A 19,173-nucleotide genomic window follows, 5' to 3' on the forward strand; every position below is an offset into this window, starting at 1 on the left:
ACTTGTTGATAGATATTCAAAGATTTTACTCGAAATTCGCTATCAAAAGTTATTCACTAAAGAAGTTGGTGGATGAAATAAGGGTACAATCCTTAGTTCCGAATATCTAATTTTCAATAAGATTAGACTCACTTAGGTTGATTGATTGCCCGGATTTTGAACGAATGTTTTCACTTAATTTGCAAAATTTAAAAAAAAACCCACAAATTGCGTGATCACAATTCTGTATTTTGCGTCCAAAACAATTTTTTGAGCAAATTTTATTCAAATAAATAAACTGATGTGTTTTGATGAAAACAATTTTTTTTTGGATTTCTTTCTCTTGATTTTATAGAATTTTCTAATATGGCTGGATATTGCCCAGATTTGGGTTGTAAACTTTGAAATCTAATGCCCGTATTTTGCAAGGTTTTTAGATCAAATAGCCCGGATATGCCCTGCCCGCATGAGTGCGAAAAAATATTTGGTAAGTTTAGGTTTGAATCATTTCCGATGTTCTGATTCCATTTTTTTATGAAAATCAGAATTTTTGCCTGTGATCAGATTGTGGAAACTGTATCCAGTTTATTATTCTTGATTGTCAGTTCAGTTCATTATTGGGACAAAATCCTGATTCAAATTGGGAAGTCTGTATACCGTACCAATATGACTCGTTTTTGTTAACTACACCATTTAGGGGAAATTCGGGTAAGACGGACACCCTAAGGTAGAATCGCAATAGAAAATCAAATATTGTTCGCAATCTTGATGATCAGATGGGCAGTTCAGGATGTTTGCTATCGTATTTAGCATTGACATGAGTAAATTTCATGCAGCACGACTGTTTTCTAGCAATCTAAAACATACTTCGGAATCAAACTTTTTTTTAAATAGTCGCGTAAAACGGACAGTGCGTAGAATAGGTAAATATTGCCGGAAAAATTGCTGCACAAGTACCTACATATTTTTGTGAGTTAAGCATTTGAGAATGTTTTAAACCAAAATGGAACCAACTGGTCCGAGTCCGGCAGCGAAACATATTTTATGGGTCCGTTTTTTTCAAGGGGGATCCAGTTTTTACAGTTTTTATGGCCTGTTTGAGATTCTCATTGCTTTTTGACCTCCAAATATTCTTGTCAAGGCCTTTTCAAGGCATATGAAGGATCAAACCAATGACAAATTTAAAATATCTGGAGAAATTTGTGTGTCCGTTTTAGCCCACCTTAAAATGTCCGTCCTAACCGAACTAGCAACCTTTGTTTTTCAAAACGTTTGTTGCTCGAGCCCGCCCGACCTTTTTTTTTCAAAACCTTTGTTGCTCGCCCCCTTCGTCCCGGTTTTCCTCTAGGTTGTCAATGAGAAGCCTAATCTATATTTCACCGTTGAAAACGGTCGAAATTTCCAAAAATACTGCGAGCTATGGACTATTTTCTGAGTAAAGAAAATTACATCAAATTGTGCATCCTCAAAGTTTTTGTTTAAACCTTGCTTGCTGCAAACCAACAAAGTATCTCGAAAGTGTTGATATGCATGTGCAAACACATTCCCATCATTAGAATTGTGCCAAACATTGTCATTTTCGAAATATTGAAAATGTCCGTTTTAACCGCTGTGTTCGTAATATTTGTATATTGTTTCATATCAAAGAGTTTTAAAAACCTGTACTATGCTACACTATAGTAAAACTATTTCAAAATTATATATGTAACATTTAGGTATTAAACTTATCAGTGACGAAAAAGTTCGGAAATCTAACAGTACTACATGAAGAAATGCATTTTTAATGGTTGGAATGAAATTAAATTGTTTTCCACTAAAAATCATATCCAGATATATTAAAATTCATAACATACATCTCAATTGTTGTTAAATAATTTAAACACTCCTAAATGCGCATTTTACCCGCATTTTTCTTGAGAAACATTGAAAAAAATGTGGCTGTCAAACTTTTTGAAGAAAAAATTATTAATTAAATAATTAAAAATAATTAAATTCTATTTTAAAAATAATTATTTAAAAACTTTAACGAAGTGGAGGAAAAGCGATTTCAAACTGAACATTTTACTCCTTTGTGTTTTTTTTATCTCACGCTTTGACAACGAATATGAGTCTGCAAAAAAACTAATTCAGGATTCGAAACCAAAAAACAAGATTCCTCAGTTTCTGATCGTAAATTTAAGTCTATATTTACCTCTGCACCAAATCGTGAAATGACAAAACTTCATTAATCGCATTACCAAAAGGCTGTAAAAGAAACATTGATAAATTGAATATAAAAAGCTTCCGAAGAAAACGGTTTGGAAAGGACACACAAAAAACCACGATCCTGAAACCTGTTTGAGGAACTTATTTTAGGTGCAACTCATTATTCGTGTTGACCTAAAGATGCCAAATGTTCGCCACGCGCTCTAGGGTCACGGTTGGTATTCTTGATCTGATTCATATGCTTTATTGAATGTTCAGTTTTGAGATCTTTGTCAAATTCAACATCACACTAATTTTGATGTTACATTTTTTAGCCATCCCATTGGAGGGTCAAAACACAATTTTTGAAATATCGGAAAAGAAAACTTAATCTAGAACTGCCCCTGAGTTTCAGAAAAACCTAACACCAGGCTGGTAGTCAGTAAGATCAAATGGGTCCGATAGCTTTTCCCAGTTGCACAAAAAAAGCTGCCACTCGATTACGACGCGATTGAAGAAAGGAATCACCCAAGATTTGTTGTCATTATAAATAAACCTCACCTTGTCCGGACCGCTTCCAGTCTCGCTCAAGCTCAAATGGAGAGAATACCTCTTCCATATCAAATCCGCAACTGAAATCGAATCGAACAGACTAGGAATATTTTTGCATTCGGTGGGAGTGAGAAAAAAATCCCAGGTATTAACTTGCGGTTTATATAGAAAAAAAAAGTTTAAAAATTCTAGTCGCTTATTTGTGATAATCTTTTTCCAGTAGGAAACAGTTCCAGTTATTAAGTAGTGTGCCTCCCGGTTGAGGTCAAGCAGTAGATAAGAAACAAATCTAGTTTAAGGATCGTGTGAAGTGTTGAGCAAATATTGTTCGCGAAAGAATCAATATCTAGTCATTGGTCAGCTGAACACACTCGCGTGGCACACGTGACAGAAGCAATCTGTCGAAGAAATTTTCCAGTGAAAACATACAGTTCCAAAGTGCGCTAACCTATTAAAAAATGTCACTAAATCTCGCTACTCGACCACCACGCGACTTCCGGTGGCGAAGCAGTTCCGGACGAGGCGCCATGCAGCAACTTCTAGTGCTGGCAACACTGGCGCAGGTGCTTTCGGCGGCCGTTGTGGTTTACAAGTTCCCCACCATCGTCGATAACCGGCTCGATCCGACTGATTTATTGCCGAGCTGTCCGAGGTAAGTTCCCACTACTGGTACTGACTGGGTCGAGCCCCCCGAAAAAGGGTGGGAAGTTTCTAGCCACCCACAAATGTAGCCTACTACGTTCAGGTGTCGCGTAATTTTTCTCGTCACGCCTACCGGTTCTGTGGAAATCCCAGTCTGGTTGATGACTCGGGAATTCTACGGCTGTTGATGAACGGTTGACTGGGGGTTTAACAAAAAAAAAATGGAAGGACATCGTGCTATCTTGTCAGTTAGAGCTTAAAATGTGCGTGAGAGACGGTAAAAGAAAATATCGGTTGTTGTCAGCCGGCTCTGAAGATTAAATGTTCCTAAGATAAAGTGCTATAATTTATGACCGTGGAAATAAATCTTCGAAAATCAATCGGGATCCAACTGTCGCTAGACAAGCTGATAATGCTTTCGTGTCTATCAGGGTAGGGGAGAATGGGGATACTTGATCTCCTTTTTTATTTTCCTTTTTTATCTTTTTGAAAAAAAAATGGATGGTAATTCGCCGTCTTTTGCATTATCTGACAGCGTGTAATTTCAAGTTTATTTACTTCAAAATTTAGAACGATACATGAACCCATAGGTGAACTAGAAGCATTTTCGTGAGGCGAAATAAATTGTGATATTTTTTAAGAGGATACTTGAGCCTTTAATAAAGGTGACTTGATCCTATATTCAAGGAGCCCTAACCCTTAGCAAAAATGAAACAAAATCTAAAGATGGACCTTTCTAACTATTTTGGCCATTAGTTCGCATTTGACAGTTTGTAAGTGTCAGACAAAGAGAATTCTAGAAGTTTGTCCTCTACTAAAGATCTCTAAGCATTAAGATAGTCGGGCGGTTGTTTTCTCAAACAATATAATGTTTATGGTGCTGCCGCTCTGCGAGATGGGATCTAAGCTTTGCAGCTTCCTTCTCAAACATTGCAGCTTTGGATTCAAGCTTAGACTAAAAGCACATCATCGCACTAAATCATTGAATATCAAACGTCACTTCGCTCACACCATGATTTTTATTATATTGTTTACGGTAATGTGAATTGCACTGGTGTATGAGTTTGCGTGAGACAGAGCCGTAGGAAGAACCAACTCGTGGGGGGAAGGGGTGTTTCGTGACTGATTTTTAACTATAATTTTTTGCCCAACAATGCACGAATACAAGGCCGTGCAAAAGGGGGGGGGGGGGGGGTTAGGGGTTTAACCCCCCCAGCCCCCAAAAAGATTTTTCCAAGTAATTTTTTTACCGTAGTAACGGAAAATTACTTGATCTGAAAAGGTGATCAAGATTAAGTGTTAACAACTAAGCCAAATAAAAAATTCTCGCCTCTGCAGAGCTCTGGCGGAATTTCGTCTACAATCACTCTAGGCTTGAGACATTTCATTTGACGACATTATATGGAGTCCACGAATTGAAACTTATTTTTGATTGTAAATTTTGATTTACAATTCAATCAATGATTTGCATTGTAACTCTAAACTTTAAATACAAAAACCCAACCCCGTCTATAGAATGGGTTTTAATTAAAAAGTGTAACTAAACAAATTAAGAATTTGAAACCATTCGTTTCTGCAAAATCAATTCATCGAAAACTAGTTTTATAAATAAACCGTTACATTGGCCATGTAACAGGTGTTTACCACTAACGATTGTAAAGAATTAGCAAAACAAAAATCAAAAACCTAGTATCTTCTTCTTTACTACTAAATATTTTGATTACCAAAAAATCGGTTCATTAAAATATTTGTATGAAATATTGATATGAAATATTTTTCAAAAAAAAAAAACAATTTCAATCCAAGTTTTATTTCGTGTTTCTTGTTTTTTTCAACGCTCAACATCACATTCAAAAAGGTTTTGCTAAATGACACATAGCCAGAAAAATGACATTCTCCCGAGGTGCAAACAATTGGAGGCTAATTATAACTAATTTGGGTGCCCTTAATCTAGTTATGTAATTTTACAATCGGCTTTTGTTATTAAAATAACTTTTGAAAATTGGTTAATGTAAGGATAATATAAAATGATGTTAATATAATAAATTTTAGAAAGTTCTGCACTCTAATGAAAAAAAATTGAAAAAAACATAACACTTTGAAATAAAAGTTCTACATAAATTAGAAAATTTTCTCAAGACTTTGCAGTTTTGTTATTTTAAGTTTTGCAAAAAAAGTTATATTTCAATTTGTTATTTTTTCCTTTAACGAATTTTAAAACAAGTTTTGAACCAAAATGAATTTTAGATAATTTATAAAGCATAAATTAAATCGTTTTGAAGGTTTCGACAAATTTAATAAAGGAAATCCCTTTTTTTGTTTCTGCATTAATGTCAGAAATACTTTAAATGATACCTTTTCAAATTTGTAAAAATCTCAGAATTTAACTTTTTTAGATTATTATCAACAAAATAAATTATAAACTTCATATCACCAAAACTAAAGATTGGACCAAATTTGATGATAGATATCAAATCAATTATAAAAACGTTGACGTAAGACGTGTTCATTGAAAAAAAATCCTTCACATATGTTTAGAAACTTCTCTTTTTCATCATTCTATTTTGATTTAATTATTGTATTTAATTTATTTAATAATTGTATGTCAAACTGTTTAAATTTTTGGAAGTATTTTTAAAAATTATGTCTTTGTTTTTCAATTCTAAATTTTTGTGTTCAAAAAACATAAGCCTTTGAAACTTAGATTTTAATTAAAAAAAAAACATAGTTTCTACCCTCTGTTCTTTCCAGGACCCAATACAATTTAAAGTGACAAAATCTTCAGAACTTGAAATATTTATTTTTGAAACCTGCGTGCTATAGAAAATTCATAAATTTTTCATAAATTTTAATTAAATTGGATAATATTTTTTGAATTGATAACGAATTTTGAATTTATATTTAAAAAGTTGGAAATGTGCTTCGAATAAGTAACTTTTAAGCTGCGCAAAAGATCTAAATTTGTATTTGCTTTGTGCTTTCAATATTTAGAACAAAATTGGAATTCTTAATTTTTATTCTTTAAACAGTTTCTTATTGATCATTTGCGTCATGACATGTACTTCGTAAGTATAATTGAACATGATGTTCAACAAAATATAAAGTTATTAATTTGAACTTCAACAATGAACTTTTTTTTTACTTTTATTTTGATGACTGGAAAAATTTTAGTGTAGAAAATGGTTTTATCTCTCACTTTGATCACTGAAACTCTTGAAGAAATATTAAATGTTTTCTTTTTTTCATAAAAACAAATTCTATCATCTACTACATCAACATCAACACATTTCAAATCGTGATATTTTTTTAATTCAAAATATTACAAGGGAATTTTGCAGTCAACTCTTCAATTGAAAATGAAGTGTAGGAATGTAAATTAAGATGAATAATCAATTTAAATTTTTATCATTTTCCTAACAAATTTAAATCATGGATAATTTTACCTGATCTGACTTTTTTTTTAGAATTCAAATTTAAAAAAATTTGTGTTCTGGAAATATTTTTTTCCAAATTCGAAAACTAGTCTGCTTAGAATTTATTTTGAAGCTAATTTCTAGTTCAGAATAAGGAACATCATTTTGAAAAAAGAAAATCAATGACTTACCGAAATAAGCATTGATTCGAAACATTCTATTTGATTTGTTTTGAACATTTTGATTTGATTTATAATTAGAGTTTTTAGTTTTTGAGTTTGTTTGATAATCATAAGTAAAAAAATGGTGTTAGAAATCAATTACCTTATTTATTGTGTATTTTTGGTGTTGTTATTATTCTCAGCTAAATTTGAATTTTGAAACCCCCCCCCCATGGACGGGTCCTTCGAACGGGCCTGCACGAATACAAAAAAAAAATTAAACAAATTATGGTTTTAACTATATGGTTATTCGTTTTAAGGACTTTGAAATTAAAAGTTTTTATATTAAATCGTAACTTTAGAAAATTGATCCTATATCTAAAGGGTGATCAAAATTCACATTCATCGATCGATTGTTTACGGGTCTGGTAGATCAAACTTAGTTGATTAGAGCATAAAGTAAGCTATTTTTGAAGAGCCTTCAATTTCTTAAAACAAAAACTTATTCTTTTCTCAAATCAGACAAGACCAATCTTCCAAACTATCTTGCAAGTTCAAAGACTTAAAACTTTTATGAAAATACATCAAATTTACAAATAAAAAGTAAAAGATGAAAATCTTCAGATTTTTGGATCAAATTTTCTTGATGCAAACTTGAACCAAAATATGATTTTATTATGAAATATGGCTTTAGAAAAAACTGCATTATTACCATAGATATCTCGTTTTTTCGGTTGACGCTAGTATGTTTCATTTAAAAACATAATTCGAATGTTATGAATCTTATAAGGAAAACCTATTCCACAAATTTAAATAAAACACTTCCCGTTACTCATATATATTAAATAAGCAAAATTTTGTCTATTGGTTTCTCAAACATAAAATTTAGAATTTTGGTGTGTGTGGTGTGGCTTCATGTGTTAATAATTTTAAACAATACACCGAAAAAATATATAACTTTGTACAGGTTTTTTAGGTGAAGATGTTTCTTTAACCGCAAATATTTTTCATAAAGTTTCAATTCCATAATGAAAACCCTGTGGATGATTTTTTTTTTAAATTAAATTAGGGTTTTTCGGATAAAACAAAAAACTTTAATTCTACCTTTTATTTGTGATTTTCAGATGAATTGTGTTTACAAACTAATTTCGATTGAAATTTTGAAGTCCGGAAATTGACACTCAATCTTAACCCATTAAGGACCGCGAAGAAAACTATGACGAGAAACCCGGAAACTCGGCATTCTTTACCTCGAAAACCCCCGGTTTAAATTTTACAAGTTTAGCATTTTTAAGTTACGGCAAATTTCGTGTTCAATTTTGTCGAAAAAAAAAATTAACAATTAAATTCAGTCAATTCGAGTTTTACTCCAAAGTGTAGCACACTGTTTGAAAGCGAAAAACCGAGTTATCTCGTATTTGGTCCGCAATGTGTTAAGTTCATGATCTATTGAACTCCTCAACCATTTATGTTGATTGTAATATTTATTTACGAACTAATTTTTTTTCTTCTGAATTCTGAACCTGAATTCAAAAATTTCGCTTTGAAGCTGTATCAGAATTTCGATTCGATTTCTGAAATGTACAAAAAATACAATTTCCAAATCTAAGTCCAGATCAGAATTTTATGAGCCTAGCTTTTGAGCCCTCGTTCATGAATCTATTATTAATATTCTATTGTCAGGTTTAATCTAAATTCACTATTTAAATTATTTATTTTTAATCTGTACTATGAGTCAGAATTAAAATATGAATCTACAATGATCTGAATCTGAATTTATAATTTTGGATTGCTTTAAATGTTTGGATTTTGTGTAAGAATCAAGTTTAACCCTTCGTTGCATAAAGTAACAAATTTGTAACAATTAATGTATGGAAAAAGTGAAAAATCGTATTTTATTTTAATTTTTTTCTTAATGTATTCATCATTTCCAACTGTTAAAAATGATTTTGAAGGAAAAATGAAAAATCATGAAATGAAGAGTTAAGAACTTCGAATTCAAATATAAAACTAATTTTTTTTTTCATATTCGGAAAACTATTATCAAAATATTGAAAATGCATATTATCTCGATAATTATGATTCAATTTGATTTGAAATGGAAAACCTGATTTGAACCAAGATTTCAAAGCAGCTTTTATTTCTAACTTGTTATGATTATTTGAACTGAAAATCCAAAATCCTCAACTGGATACAGAATCCCAAATACGAAAATAGGAATACAATTTTGGTTATGGGAATTATGGAATCAGAACCTAAGAAATGGGTTATCAAGTTTATAAGTAGGTATCTTAACTTTTTTTTCGGTCCAACTCGGAAATCTCTAAAAAGTTCAAGTTTGTTAAGGCTTCACATTCGTCTGATCTTATATTAACTTGTTTCTATTTTTCAATTTCAATTGCTTGTGGGTGTATATATTTTCTAACTCCGGTCTAGTGTCTTATCGATTCTTGGGATAATCCAGTTGATTACTATCAACTGTTTATGAGGAGTTTGTTTTTCTAAATGAAATATACCCTTACATACTGAAACCCTTGCTGGATGTTAACGACGCAATAGCAGTATTCTATGTTCGATTGAACTCCCGATGTTTTTCAAACATGGTAAATTTTTTCCCGTTTTATTATCAATTTTTCCTGAAGGTTGTTATGATTTTTATGATTACTGACTGATGTTTATGATAACGTTCTAAATTCTCTCGCACTAATAGAGTATCGAAAGCACTAACAATATAATCCGACAGCTAAAATTTGTACTTTGTTTTTTGTCACATTTGATGTAAACTAAAACAAAGGTTGTTTTCGCCGTTGTAAAACCTAATATCATTAAATTTCCGTTTCATTTCACACTAGAACGACCGACGTCAAAATGACTGTTTTGCCCGAACAAACAGATAATAACTAATTTTGCTTTAATGTCCTGATCGTTAAGCTTGGTATTATTTTTACCCGAGTAAAGGTGGTAAAATTCCAAAATTTGGGTCTCAATTCTCATTTAAAGATACCACATTCTTTCATGCCAATTGTAGGTTTCAGTGAAAGCTCAATGATGCCTCGTTTAGCAACCGTTTCAAAAAGTGTTTTAAATGATGCCATATTTTGGTTTCGCATGTATCCTCTGTCAATTTTTAAACGAACACTAACACAGACAGGATCTCAATGAATCTTGATGTTTCTTCGAAGAGATTCCCTTTTCTTAACTCTAAGCGTACATCTTTCGAGGATATGATGGCTAGCATCTTACAAATGCTAAAACCACCGACCCACAGAAAGTGTACTATGTATGCCGTGACCGGGATTCGATCTCATACTCGCTGGCTTAGAAGACTTGAAGGCTATCCTCTACGCCACGTGCTGCGGCCATGGAATTGGTTTTGTTTATATCAATACTGATATTTACAAATGGAATTCAAGAATCCTTCGATTTTTTTCATCAATGTTAAGATGTTCGAATACATTTTTGTTGGTAAAAATTTTTGTTATCACTAATTATTACAGTGGCAATGGACAATTGCTGGATTGGTCCAGAGGCTGGTGAGTTTCAACCGGATTTTTTTTCGGCGTTTAGAAGTTTTTGGACATTCTCTAAGAAGCTGAATAGCATTCTCTTCAGCAACCTAAACGAGCTTCAAAGTAGCTTTAAAATCTTAAATTTGGGCTGATTAGCATTCTCTTCAGACAGAAACGAGAGCTGATTAAGTTTCTATGAAACTTTTTTAAGAGAATTTTGGTTGCTAGGGGGTTGTCCTCCCAGCGCAACCGCGTTGCATATGTCTGAAAGAAACCAAATAAAACATATACCATATCACAAGACTCAGCAGGATGGGAACAATCAGTCAGCAAGGATAGCGCTAGTGCTAGCGCTTTTTATTTGTGAAGCGACATTAGAAAAAAAAAACATACTTTATTTCTAACCGACGGCAAAAAACCACAACCAAAATGAGTTTCGCGTGTGTATGTAATCCGCACGGCCAATTCAGACTTTTTGGGCTTTGACCAAAGCAAAGCTACGAAAATACTTAAACCAGCTTATGACATCGGAAAATTTAGAAAGAATTGGCCAAAAGTGGTAAAAATTGTGGGTAATGCAACTGGGCAGAAGCTTCGAGGAAAATTGCGAAGTCTGGCTGATTAAAGATTTTCATCAAATAAGATTACAGTGTAGGGTAGGACACAAATAATAATACAGTGTGCCAAATAAAAAAAAAACTTAATAATGCAATATTTTTCTGTTATTTTGGAAGTGTGCTTATAATTTCTGGGCAAGTCTTAAGAATATTTTTCTGATGATGCATCATTTTGCTTGGGAGCTCGAGTCAGTAGTGCTTTTCTAATCATGTCATCTTTTGTACTGTACACTTTTCAGTGCATTTTCGGCACAGAGATTAGCTAAATAAACATTGCAGTTTTGCAACCTCGTCTATGGGTGTAGTTTTGAAAGTACTGAAAATTTAAACACCAATTAATGTCTGTACTATGCTCGTAACTATTACATTGTATGTTTGTTTTCAGTTCGATCAAATTTTTAACTCTTTCATTAACTTAAATATTTATTATCGCAGAAAATGGAACACCAAATATTGCCATCTTGTTTTTCTACTCGATGAAAACAATGAAACTTTTGCGATGCCTTATTTTGTTTTTTCCAAGATGACAAAACAAGGAATGAAAGTATTATCTTGAAAAAAAAAAAAAAACAAAACGTAATAATACTTTCATTTTGCACTCATGCCTTATTTAGTTATTGATTTGGCTTAATCTTTCGGCGTATGATGCTCCAATGAAACTTAATTTTGCCATCGGGAAAAATGCGGTATTTCATCGTTTTGGCATCGATAGTTCATTTTGGAAACTGTTTGCTATCGATTCAGACAGCAAAGTCTGCTTTGTATTTTGGATAGGTTGTGTACTCAAGATTTTGAATTTTCCCAAAACATTTAGACTTTTAAAGAATAACCAATTGAAATAAATCTGTTAATCAAAATAATCATATCATCATATCATCTCAGTCTCATATTTCAAACAAGAAATGTTTTGCTCGCTTTTTATTTAATATGGAATTTACATTAAAACTGTCGTGAAAGAGTCCGTTTAATTAGTTGGTTAATTAGTTAATTAGTTAATTAAATATAACTTTGTTTTATTTATGCAAAGTAAGATTAAAATCATTTTAAAAGTTACAATGTGGTGGATGTTTGTTGTTTTTTAAACTTATATGCAAATTGTTTCATTTTCACAATTCTAATCTAAATCATGTCATTTTACTTCATATAATCTTCTAGTGGACTTCTTTTAAACTCTGATTTCTTGTTTATTAGTTTTAAACTAGTTGGAAGATAATTCCAATTTACAATGTCTTTAAGAAAAAGGGATCTGCCATAATAGAGGAGCTATGTGGAGGGTTGAGTATGTTTCCGGTGCGGGAATTTCTTAGCGGAATAAGTAAATTTTTCAAATAATCTGGCTTTCCGGAGCTTAGGATTTGATGCATCACCATGCATGATCGGTTTTTATAGAAATTTTTGAATGAATACCCAATGAAAATTTTTTGGAGATGAGAAACTCGAAAATAATGTGACAAATTCAAGATATTGCACGCAGGAGTGGAGGGTTACGCGCTTTTTATTTACAGAACTATCTAATGCATTGAAATTAACGAAATAACTGTAAATAAATAAAGGATAAACATAAGATTTGAATAGTTTCAATTTTGTAGTTATATATAAATGTGCTATATCTAAATGTCCGCAATGAGCGTTAACATGTCGGTTGAATCCCTGTCAAAAATAACATCAAGATTTCCGGCGTAATCTACAAACTGAATTTCACTATTATTTAGGATAAGTTGCGGGTAAATAATAGAGCGAAAGTAAATTTGCACATCATCTGCGAAGAGATGGATAGAGTAATGTTGTAAAACGAAAGGTATATCGTCAATGAAAGGTGAAAAGAACAAAGGACTTAGAATTGATCCTTGAGGAACACCCGATTTTTAGTAAGATTGCACCAGTTTTACAGCTGAACTGGACAAAAATATATTTGGAAATCAATTTATTGATAACTACAGTATGTGAAACGCGATCAAAGGCTTTTGCAAAATCTATCACCGAAAGTATATCAATTCCTATTTCGTCGAAGCTATACGCAATATCGTTATGCACTTCCATGAGTGCAATTTCTGTGGTGTGAGATGAGCGAAACCCAGATTGAAATTCATATAACAATTTTTTTATTTCGATGTATTTAGTGTAATTTTTGTTGGATTAGTTTTCATCAAATTTTTAAATTGCATTCAGTATACTAATAGGTCTCAAGTTAGTCAGGTCAAAAGTTTCGCTTTTTTTTGGATGGGAATTACTTTAGACTTTTTTCGCATTGGTAAGGAAGTTTGAAAGTTTTTGTTATGGTATTGAAAATGTGACTAAGTGCTGGTAGAGTGTATGGTAAAATAATTTTAATCAAAAATACGGATTGGAATTTTATCCAATCCTAGAGCCTTCGATTAAACCGAATTAACAGCTTTTAAAGCTTAGTTCTTTTAGAAATGGGACACTTTCATTTGCCAATAGCTCGTTAACTAGTTATTGGATATTGAAAATTTTGACAGCATTTTGTTGCCTGTAAAAAGTACTATTCGACCTATTTTTTTCAAAATTTAATATTTACGCGTTTTTGAGATATGTACGATGCAAGAGAAAAAGAAAAAAATAATTTTGCACAGTTTCCTTGAAAATACGTCATTATCAAATTGATAGCTGACAAAACCGTTGATTATTCAAAGAATTACTGAGTTTCTGTGGTGGATAAGTATGCAAACACTGTCAATAATGTCCACAAAGTTCAAATCAAGCATTGGAGAGAAGCACATGATCGGCAACAACGGTTCAGGCTCATCAAGGAAGTCGAGTCTCATACCAGCATTTTTAATTTTCAATAAACGAAAAACTAAGGGTAGATCGCTGAAACGTCCAAAACAATTTTCTCCGATAAGCTGAAAGTGTTGCCTAGTGATGACTCATTGAAATCCAACCTCAAACAACCATTTTTTGATAGTTCCAAAGCTCTTAAGCTGAAAAACCGGTACCGAAAAAAAACGTTCAAAAATGTGGTCAAAAATATTCAAATTTGTTCATTTCGAAACAACTGTATCCACTAAAATGCTTCCAGTTTCCAGTGTCCAGAGAAGAATTGGACCAAAAAGTATCAGAAATTGAAGAAGGAGGGTGAAGCTACCTAAAATATAAATTTTACGAAGTATAAGTTGGAGAAACTGATCAATACCATGACTGAAAAAAGTGTGCGCCGGCCAATGGGAGATACCACGAATAAAGTAGAAATTTCTTTAACAAAAAACGGTAAATATTTTTTTTCAAATTTTTTCATAAAAGTTCATAACATTACCTTCTTTTTCTTCATAGAAAGTATTTCGTTCAAACGAATGGTTTTTTAGATACAGGCATTCGTAAATGTCCCATTTCTAAAAGAACTAAGCTTTATGATTTCGTAGTCTTCAATAGATTTACATTCAAATCATTGTGGGCTAGGGGAAAATTCAATTCTTTAACTTCGAGATGAGTGAAGTTAGGAGAAAATAATCATTAATTTCGGCAGAAGAGAAGTTAGACACAGCCAAATTTCCTGCAGATTTTTCAATCCAAACTTTTTCAAGTTACTCCAAAATAACCTGACAAGTAAATCGAGATTAAGATCATGTTCACTTTATTTCGTACAAAAGCCACTTATTTCTATCTTCCACAGACTTGGAATTCTTTCAAGAACTATAAGCCAAATTTCTGTTTATGATAGCATGATTTATTTTATGGTTAAACCATTCGTTCTTACGGTTTCTACTATAATGAGGTGAAAAAAAAACTTGTGAATTTCTAGCCAAAATAATTGAAAATATCATCAAGCATATCGGAATCATTTTATTATGTGATTCGCGACTTATATCAACGATGCAGTTGGCGGACCGTCATTGAAAAACTCATCCGGTACAACTGTGATCGATGTTTACTCTTGTGCTCGAACTCACGAACATCGGCTTAGGAGGCAACTGACTTGCCAACTGCGCTATATCACAAGCCATCATATCAGAATCATCAATGCGCAATGTAATCATGTAAAATTTAAAAAAAAGTTAAGGCTTTCTACGTTTTTAACATATTATTTGACAAGAACATTTGTTTTTGAAATAAATTTATTTCCCCGAGTTCTGCCTCTTATATATATATTTTTTTGTATTTGTAAAGATGTGAGAGAATTGTGGCCCACCAAACCCAAAATAACATCAAAAGTTAATGAATTGTTCCAAAACTGTAATCATAATTGAGAAGGCCTTCAGAGCCAAAGACAAAATAAAAAAGACGGCTGTGTATGATCGAATAGTTTCAAAAACCTGGCTCGCGATCGTTTTGGCAAAATATAGGATTTATGTTCGTTTGTATCGCATTGAATAGAATTGAAAACTATGTTTCCCACCGATGCAATTTGCGGGTGACTGATTAATTATGTACGCTGAAGAACATAAGTATTCGACAATTTAAGTGCTCTGTTGAAATTTTTGTTTATTCTTTACTTCTTATGGAGGAAGAGTTGAGTGTAGGAAATTTCATGACCTTAAATAGAGAATATTTCCCTCACGTAAAAAATGCAAATATCACAAACTGTTTTGAGTTACTGTAAATTGGAATAAATTCGATGAGTTAGCATGTATCGAATGAATTTGTCCATCAGTGTAAGAACATTTTCTTGAGCTTGTTAAATAAAAGAAGCATATCATGTGTACAAAAGTTAACAACTTATGAAAATATAGGGTTACGTAGAACGACGACGATGAGAGTTTTATTGAGATTTTTTAACTCCACACACATCCGAGATATTAAGAATAACCCAATTCACACATTCACAGCTGAAATATATAGAGAAGAATACCACATTTTTAAGTTCTAGTAAAACCAAAAATTATTCGAAAAAGAATTGAAGAATCGCCTAACGCGGAATCTTTGAAGTGTGTTTTCTCGAAAGAAGCTTAAATGAACTTAACTAAATACACCTCTTTGCTTTTCAGGCTCCAGACGTTTCATTTTTTTCAAGAGAAACCATAATTTACAATGTTTCAGCAACAATTATAACCTCCATTTCCCTACCAACCAATCTAACCTTAAATTTCCTTCTTCTCTCCAACAGTGAAATCTACTGCCATGGCAAGCTGCTGCACACGGTCCAGATGGCGCATCTCTATCCGGACTCGAAAACCTTTGTCGATATGAAGATGAAGAAAACCCCCAACGAAACGTTGGCCTCGTTCAACGATTTCATGACCTCGAAGCAGGACAACCCGAGCCCGGCCGAGATTAAGCAGTGGGTCGAGTCGGCGTTCGATGCGCCCGGTGCCGAGTTCGAGGACTGGACCCCGGATGATTGGGTCGAAAGCCCTGGGTTTCTGAAGCGCATTAATGATGAGAAGCTGCGGGAGTTTGGTTCCAAGTTGAACGGCATCTGGCACGTGCTGGGACGAAAGATGATTGCCGATGTTGCGGTAAGTTTAATTTAAAACGTTTGTGTGTTTTCGTAACACTAATTTGTCTTTCGCAAACGTAACAGCTCAATTCCGATCAGTATTCCATCATTCCTGTGGAACACCCCGTAATTGTACCGGGTGGACGGTTCCGAGAGTTTTACTACTGGGACTCCTACTGGATTGTGCAAGGTCTCTTGCATTCGGAAATGACAAAGGTGAGTTGAATTAAAACGCGCTTCGAATATCCAAGACTAATGTTTGTTACTTCTTCAGACAACGCGAGGTATGCTGGAGAACTTCCTTTCCATCGTTGATCGTTTCGGATTTATTCCCAATGGAGGCCGAATCTACTACAGCATGCGATCACAACCTCCGCTACTCTGTGGAATGGTCAAGTCCTATGTGGATGCAACCGGTGACAAGAAGTTCGCTGTTGACCACGTTGAAACGTTGGAACGGGAGTTTGAATTCTTCAGGAACAACTATCTGATTGAGGTCAACGGACATCAACTGGCTGCCTACGGTTACAAATCGAGTGGTCCTAGACCAGAGTCCTACCGAGAGGACTACAGCAGCGCTCAAGATGCCTTCACAACGGAAGAGGAGAAACAGGATTACTACGGAGAGTTGAAGGCAGCTGCAGAAAGTGGCATGGATTTCAGCAGTAGATGGTTCATCAAGGACGGCACGAACAATGGAACGTTGATCGATCTCAAGTGTAGATCAATCATTGCTGTCGAACTCAATGCAATCCTGTACTGGAACGCTATGATCATTTCGGAGTTCTATGGATTGAAAGGCGATCTGGAAAAGGCAAGCGATTTTGCTGCTAAAGCCAACGACATCAAGAAAGCCGTCGATGCAGTATTATGGAACAGCGAGCATGGCATCTGGTTGGACTACGATTTGATCAACAAAAAACACCGTCCATACTTCGTTCCCACGAATCTCTCTCCTCTGTGGACCGGATGCTACGACAAGGGTGACAAAACGCTGGCCAAAAAGGTGCTGGCTTACATCGAGAAGGAAGGGCTGGACAAATACCCTGGAGGTGTACCCAATACGATGTTCAACACCGGTGAGCAGTGGGATTTCCCCAATGTCTGGCCGCCAATGCAGCATATGTTGATCATGGGCTTGGATGGTATGGACAGTGACGAAACCAAGGAGATGGCCTTCAAATGGGCCGAACGGTGGGTGCTGGGCAACTACCTGGCCTTCAACGAAACGAACGCCATGTTTGAGAAGGTAGGACACATTGATCTTTGTTTTCTGATGTTAACCATTAAAAATTATGCCTTTTATACATTTGACCAACACTTCTTCTATTCTACTCACAGTACAACGCAGAAAAACTAGGAGGCCATGGAGGAGGTGGTGAATACGAAGTTCAATTAGGCTTCGGCTGGAGCAATGGAGCTGTCATGGATCTGATGTACAAATACGGTGACCGGCTGACTACAGGTTCGTCGACAGAGTGCCCACAATGAATGTGCTCATCAATCAAATCAATCAACCATAAACACCTCAAACAACAATCTAGGGAAAAAATATGAAACAAAACAAAAAGTCTCTACCATATTCACCATGCTCGATTGTTTCAAATCTCTGTATTGACGTGTTATCGAATGTGTCTACTGTCTCTTCGTTTATAAAACAACGATACATTTTTACATGTGAACAATCATAACACCTGGTGCTCTTTCCTAAGGAAGTTTACTTTGTATTCATGACATGCAATTCATCTCAAATCTATCGGGTCCATTTCACCAATCTTCTTCATGGGGAACAACGTACAAATAACAAAAACAAAATCTCAAGAAATCCGAGGCATGTATAAAATGCACGAATGACCATAAGCCAATCTCAACCCGTGTAAACATTTGTCCAGTATTCATCGGAACGACTTATTGACGAGCTTACCATTCCTAGTAGAGGAAATGTAAACCAGGAACATACGCAAACAAAATCTACTTAGGGAAAAAAAAGTTAGAGAATAATCAGAACCAACATTTGACGAACCGATTTTCAAGTAGATAATAGTTTAACTTTTTTTTAATCTGTTTAACTAGGACGGCATTTTATGTAAAATTTTAGAAATTGTGACATCGTCGTTAGTTTGTTATAAATGAAATAAATATATTTATTAAATCGTACATAATGAGTTTCCTCTACAAAATTGCACAAAGAACATAAATTATCTTTGTTTCATACATACCATAAAACATCTCTAAGTTATTCTTCTAAGTGTCCATCTTTGCATACATTAGTTTTTTCGTCCCGGTTGTCATTCATTGTTTTGTGAATAGTTCAAAGTTGTAAGTATTAGTATCGTCGTTTTAAACTTTATTTGAAAAGCTAGTAAAGAACAACAAAATCTTTTAAAGTTCAACGAGATTTCTGTTCAACTTACCATATAAACGATGCCGAAGAGCTCCACAAAATGTCCTTAGTCGGCGAGGCTGGGTCCATCGGAACATGGGCGATGGAAAGTCTTTTTTCTCTTAAGAAAAACCCGTAAGATCTGTAAAAAGTTGGGTAAAGCTGCATTCCACTTGCACCAATGGAAAACCATCACCCAAACTCGGCAGCGCTTCCATCGCCTATTGGCAAAGTCAGAGGTAATCAAATACTTTGACTCAAGTCAAACTTGGAGCTTTACCTAAATCCTGTATAAAATTCCTTGAGGTTGCCATTTTGCTCCCATCCTTGAGTTTACT

At 34.0% G+C, this 19,173-nt stretch overlaps 1 protein-coding gene across 4 annotated transcripts in view; it reads left to right on the forward strand.

Moving 5' to 3' along the window:
• Positions 1 to 19,173, forward strand: part of LOC129744004 (trehalase) — a 94,844-nt gene that overhangs the window by 65,540 nt on the left and 10,131 nt on the right. For 3 of the 4 annotated variants that reach the window (XR_008736773.1, XM_055736293.1, XM_055736294.1), the window contains exons 2-6: positions 2,936 to 3,367; positions 16,120 to 16,471; positions 16,537 to 16,668; positions 16,727 to 17,701; positions 17,794 to 17,917. Coding sequence is in view for 3 of the 4 variants with exons in the window: in XM_055736293.1 (XP_055592268.1) it covers positions 3,174 to 3,367; positions 16,120 to 16,471; positions 16,537 to 16,668; positions 16,727 to 17,701; positions 17,794 to 17,917 (1,777 nt within the window). In the remaining variant the exon portion in view is untranslated. The remainder of the gene's footprint in view (positions 1 to 2,935; positions 3,368 to 16,119; positions 16,472 to 16,536; positions 16,669 to 16,726; positions 17,702 to 17,793; positions 17,918 to 19,173) is intronic. The other variant, XM_055736295.1, reaches the window with a different exon arrangement.

This window comes from Uranotaenia lowii, chromosome 2 (assembly GCF_029784155.1).
Source record: "Uranotaenia lowii strain MFRU-FL chromosome 2, ASM2978415v1, whole genome shotgun sequence".
Taxonomy (NCBI): domain Eukaryota; kingdom Metazoa; phylum Arthropoda; class Insecta; order Diptera; family Culicidae; genus Uranotaenia; species Uranotaenia lowii.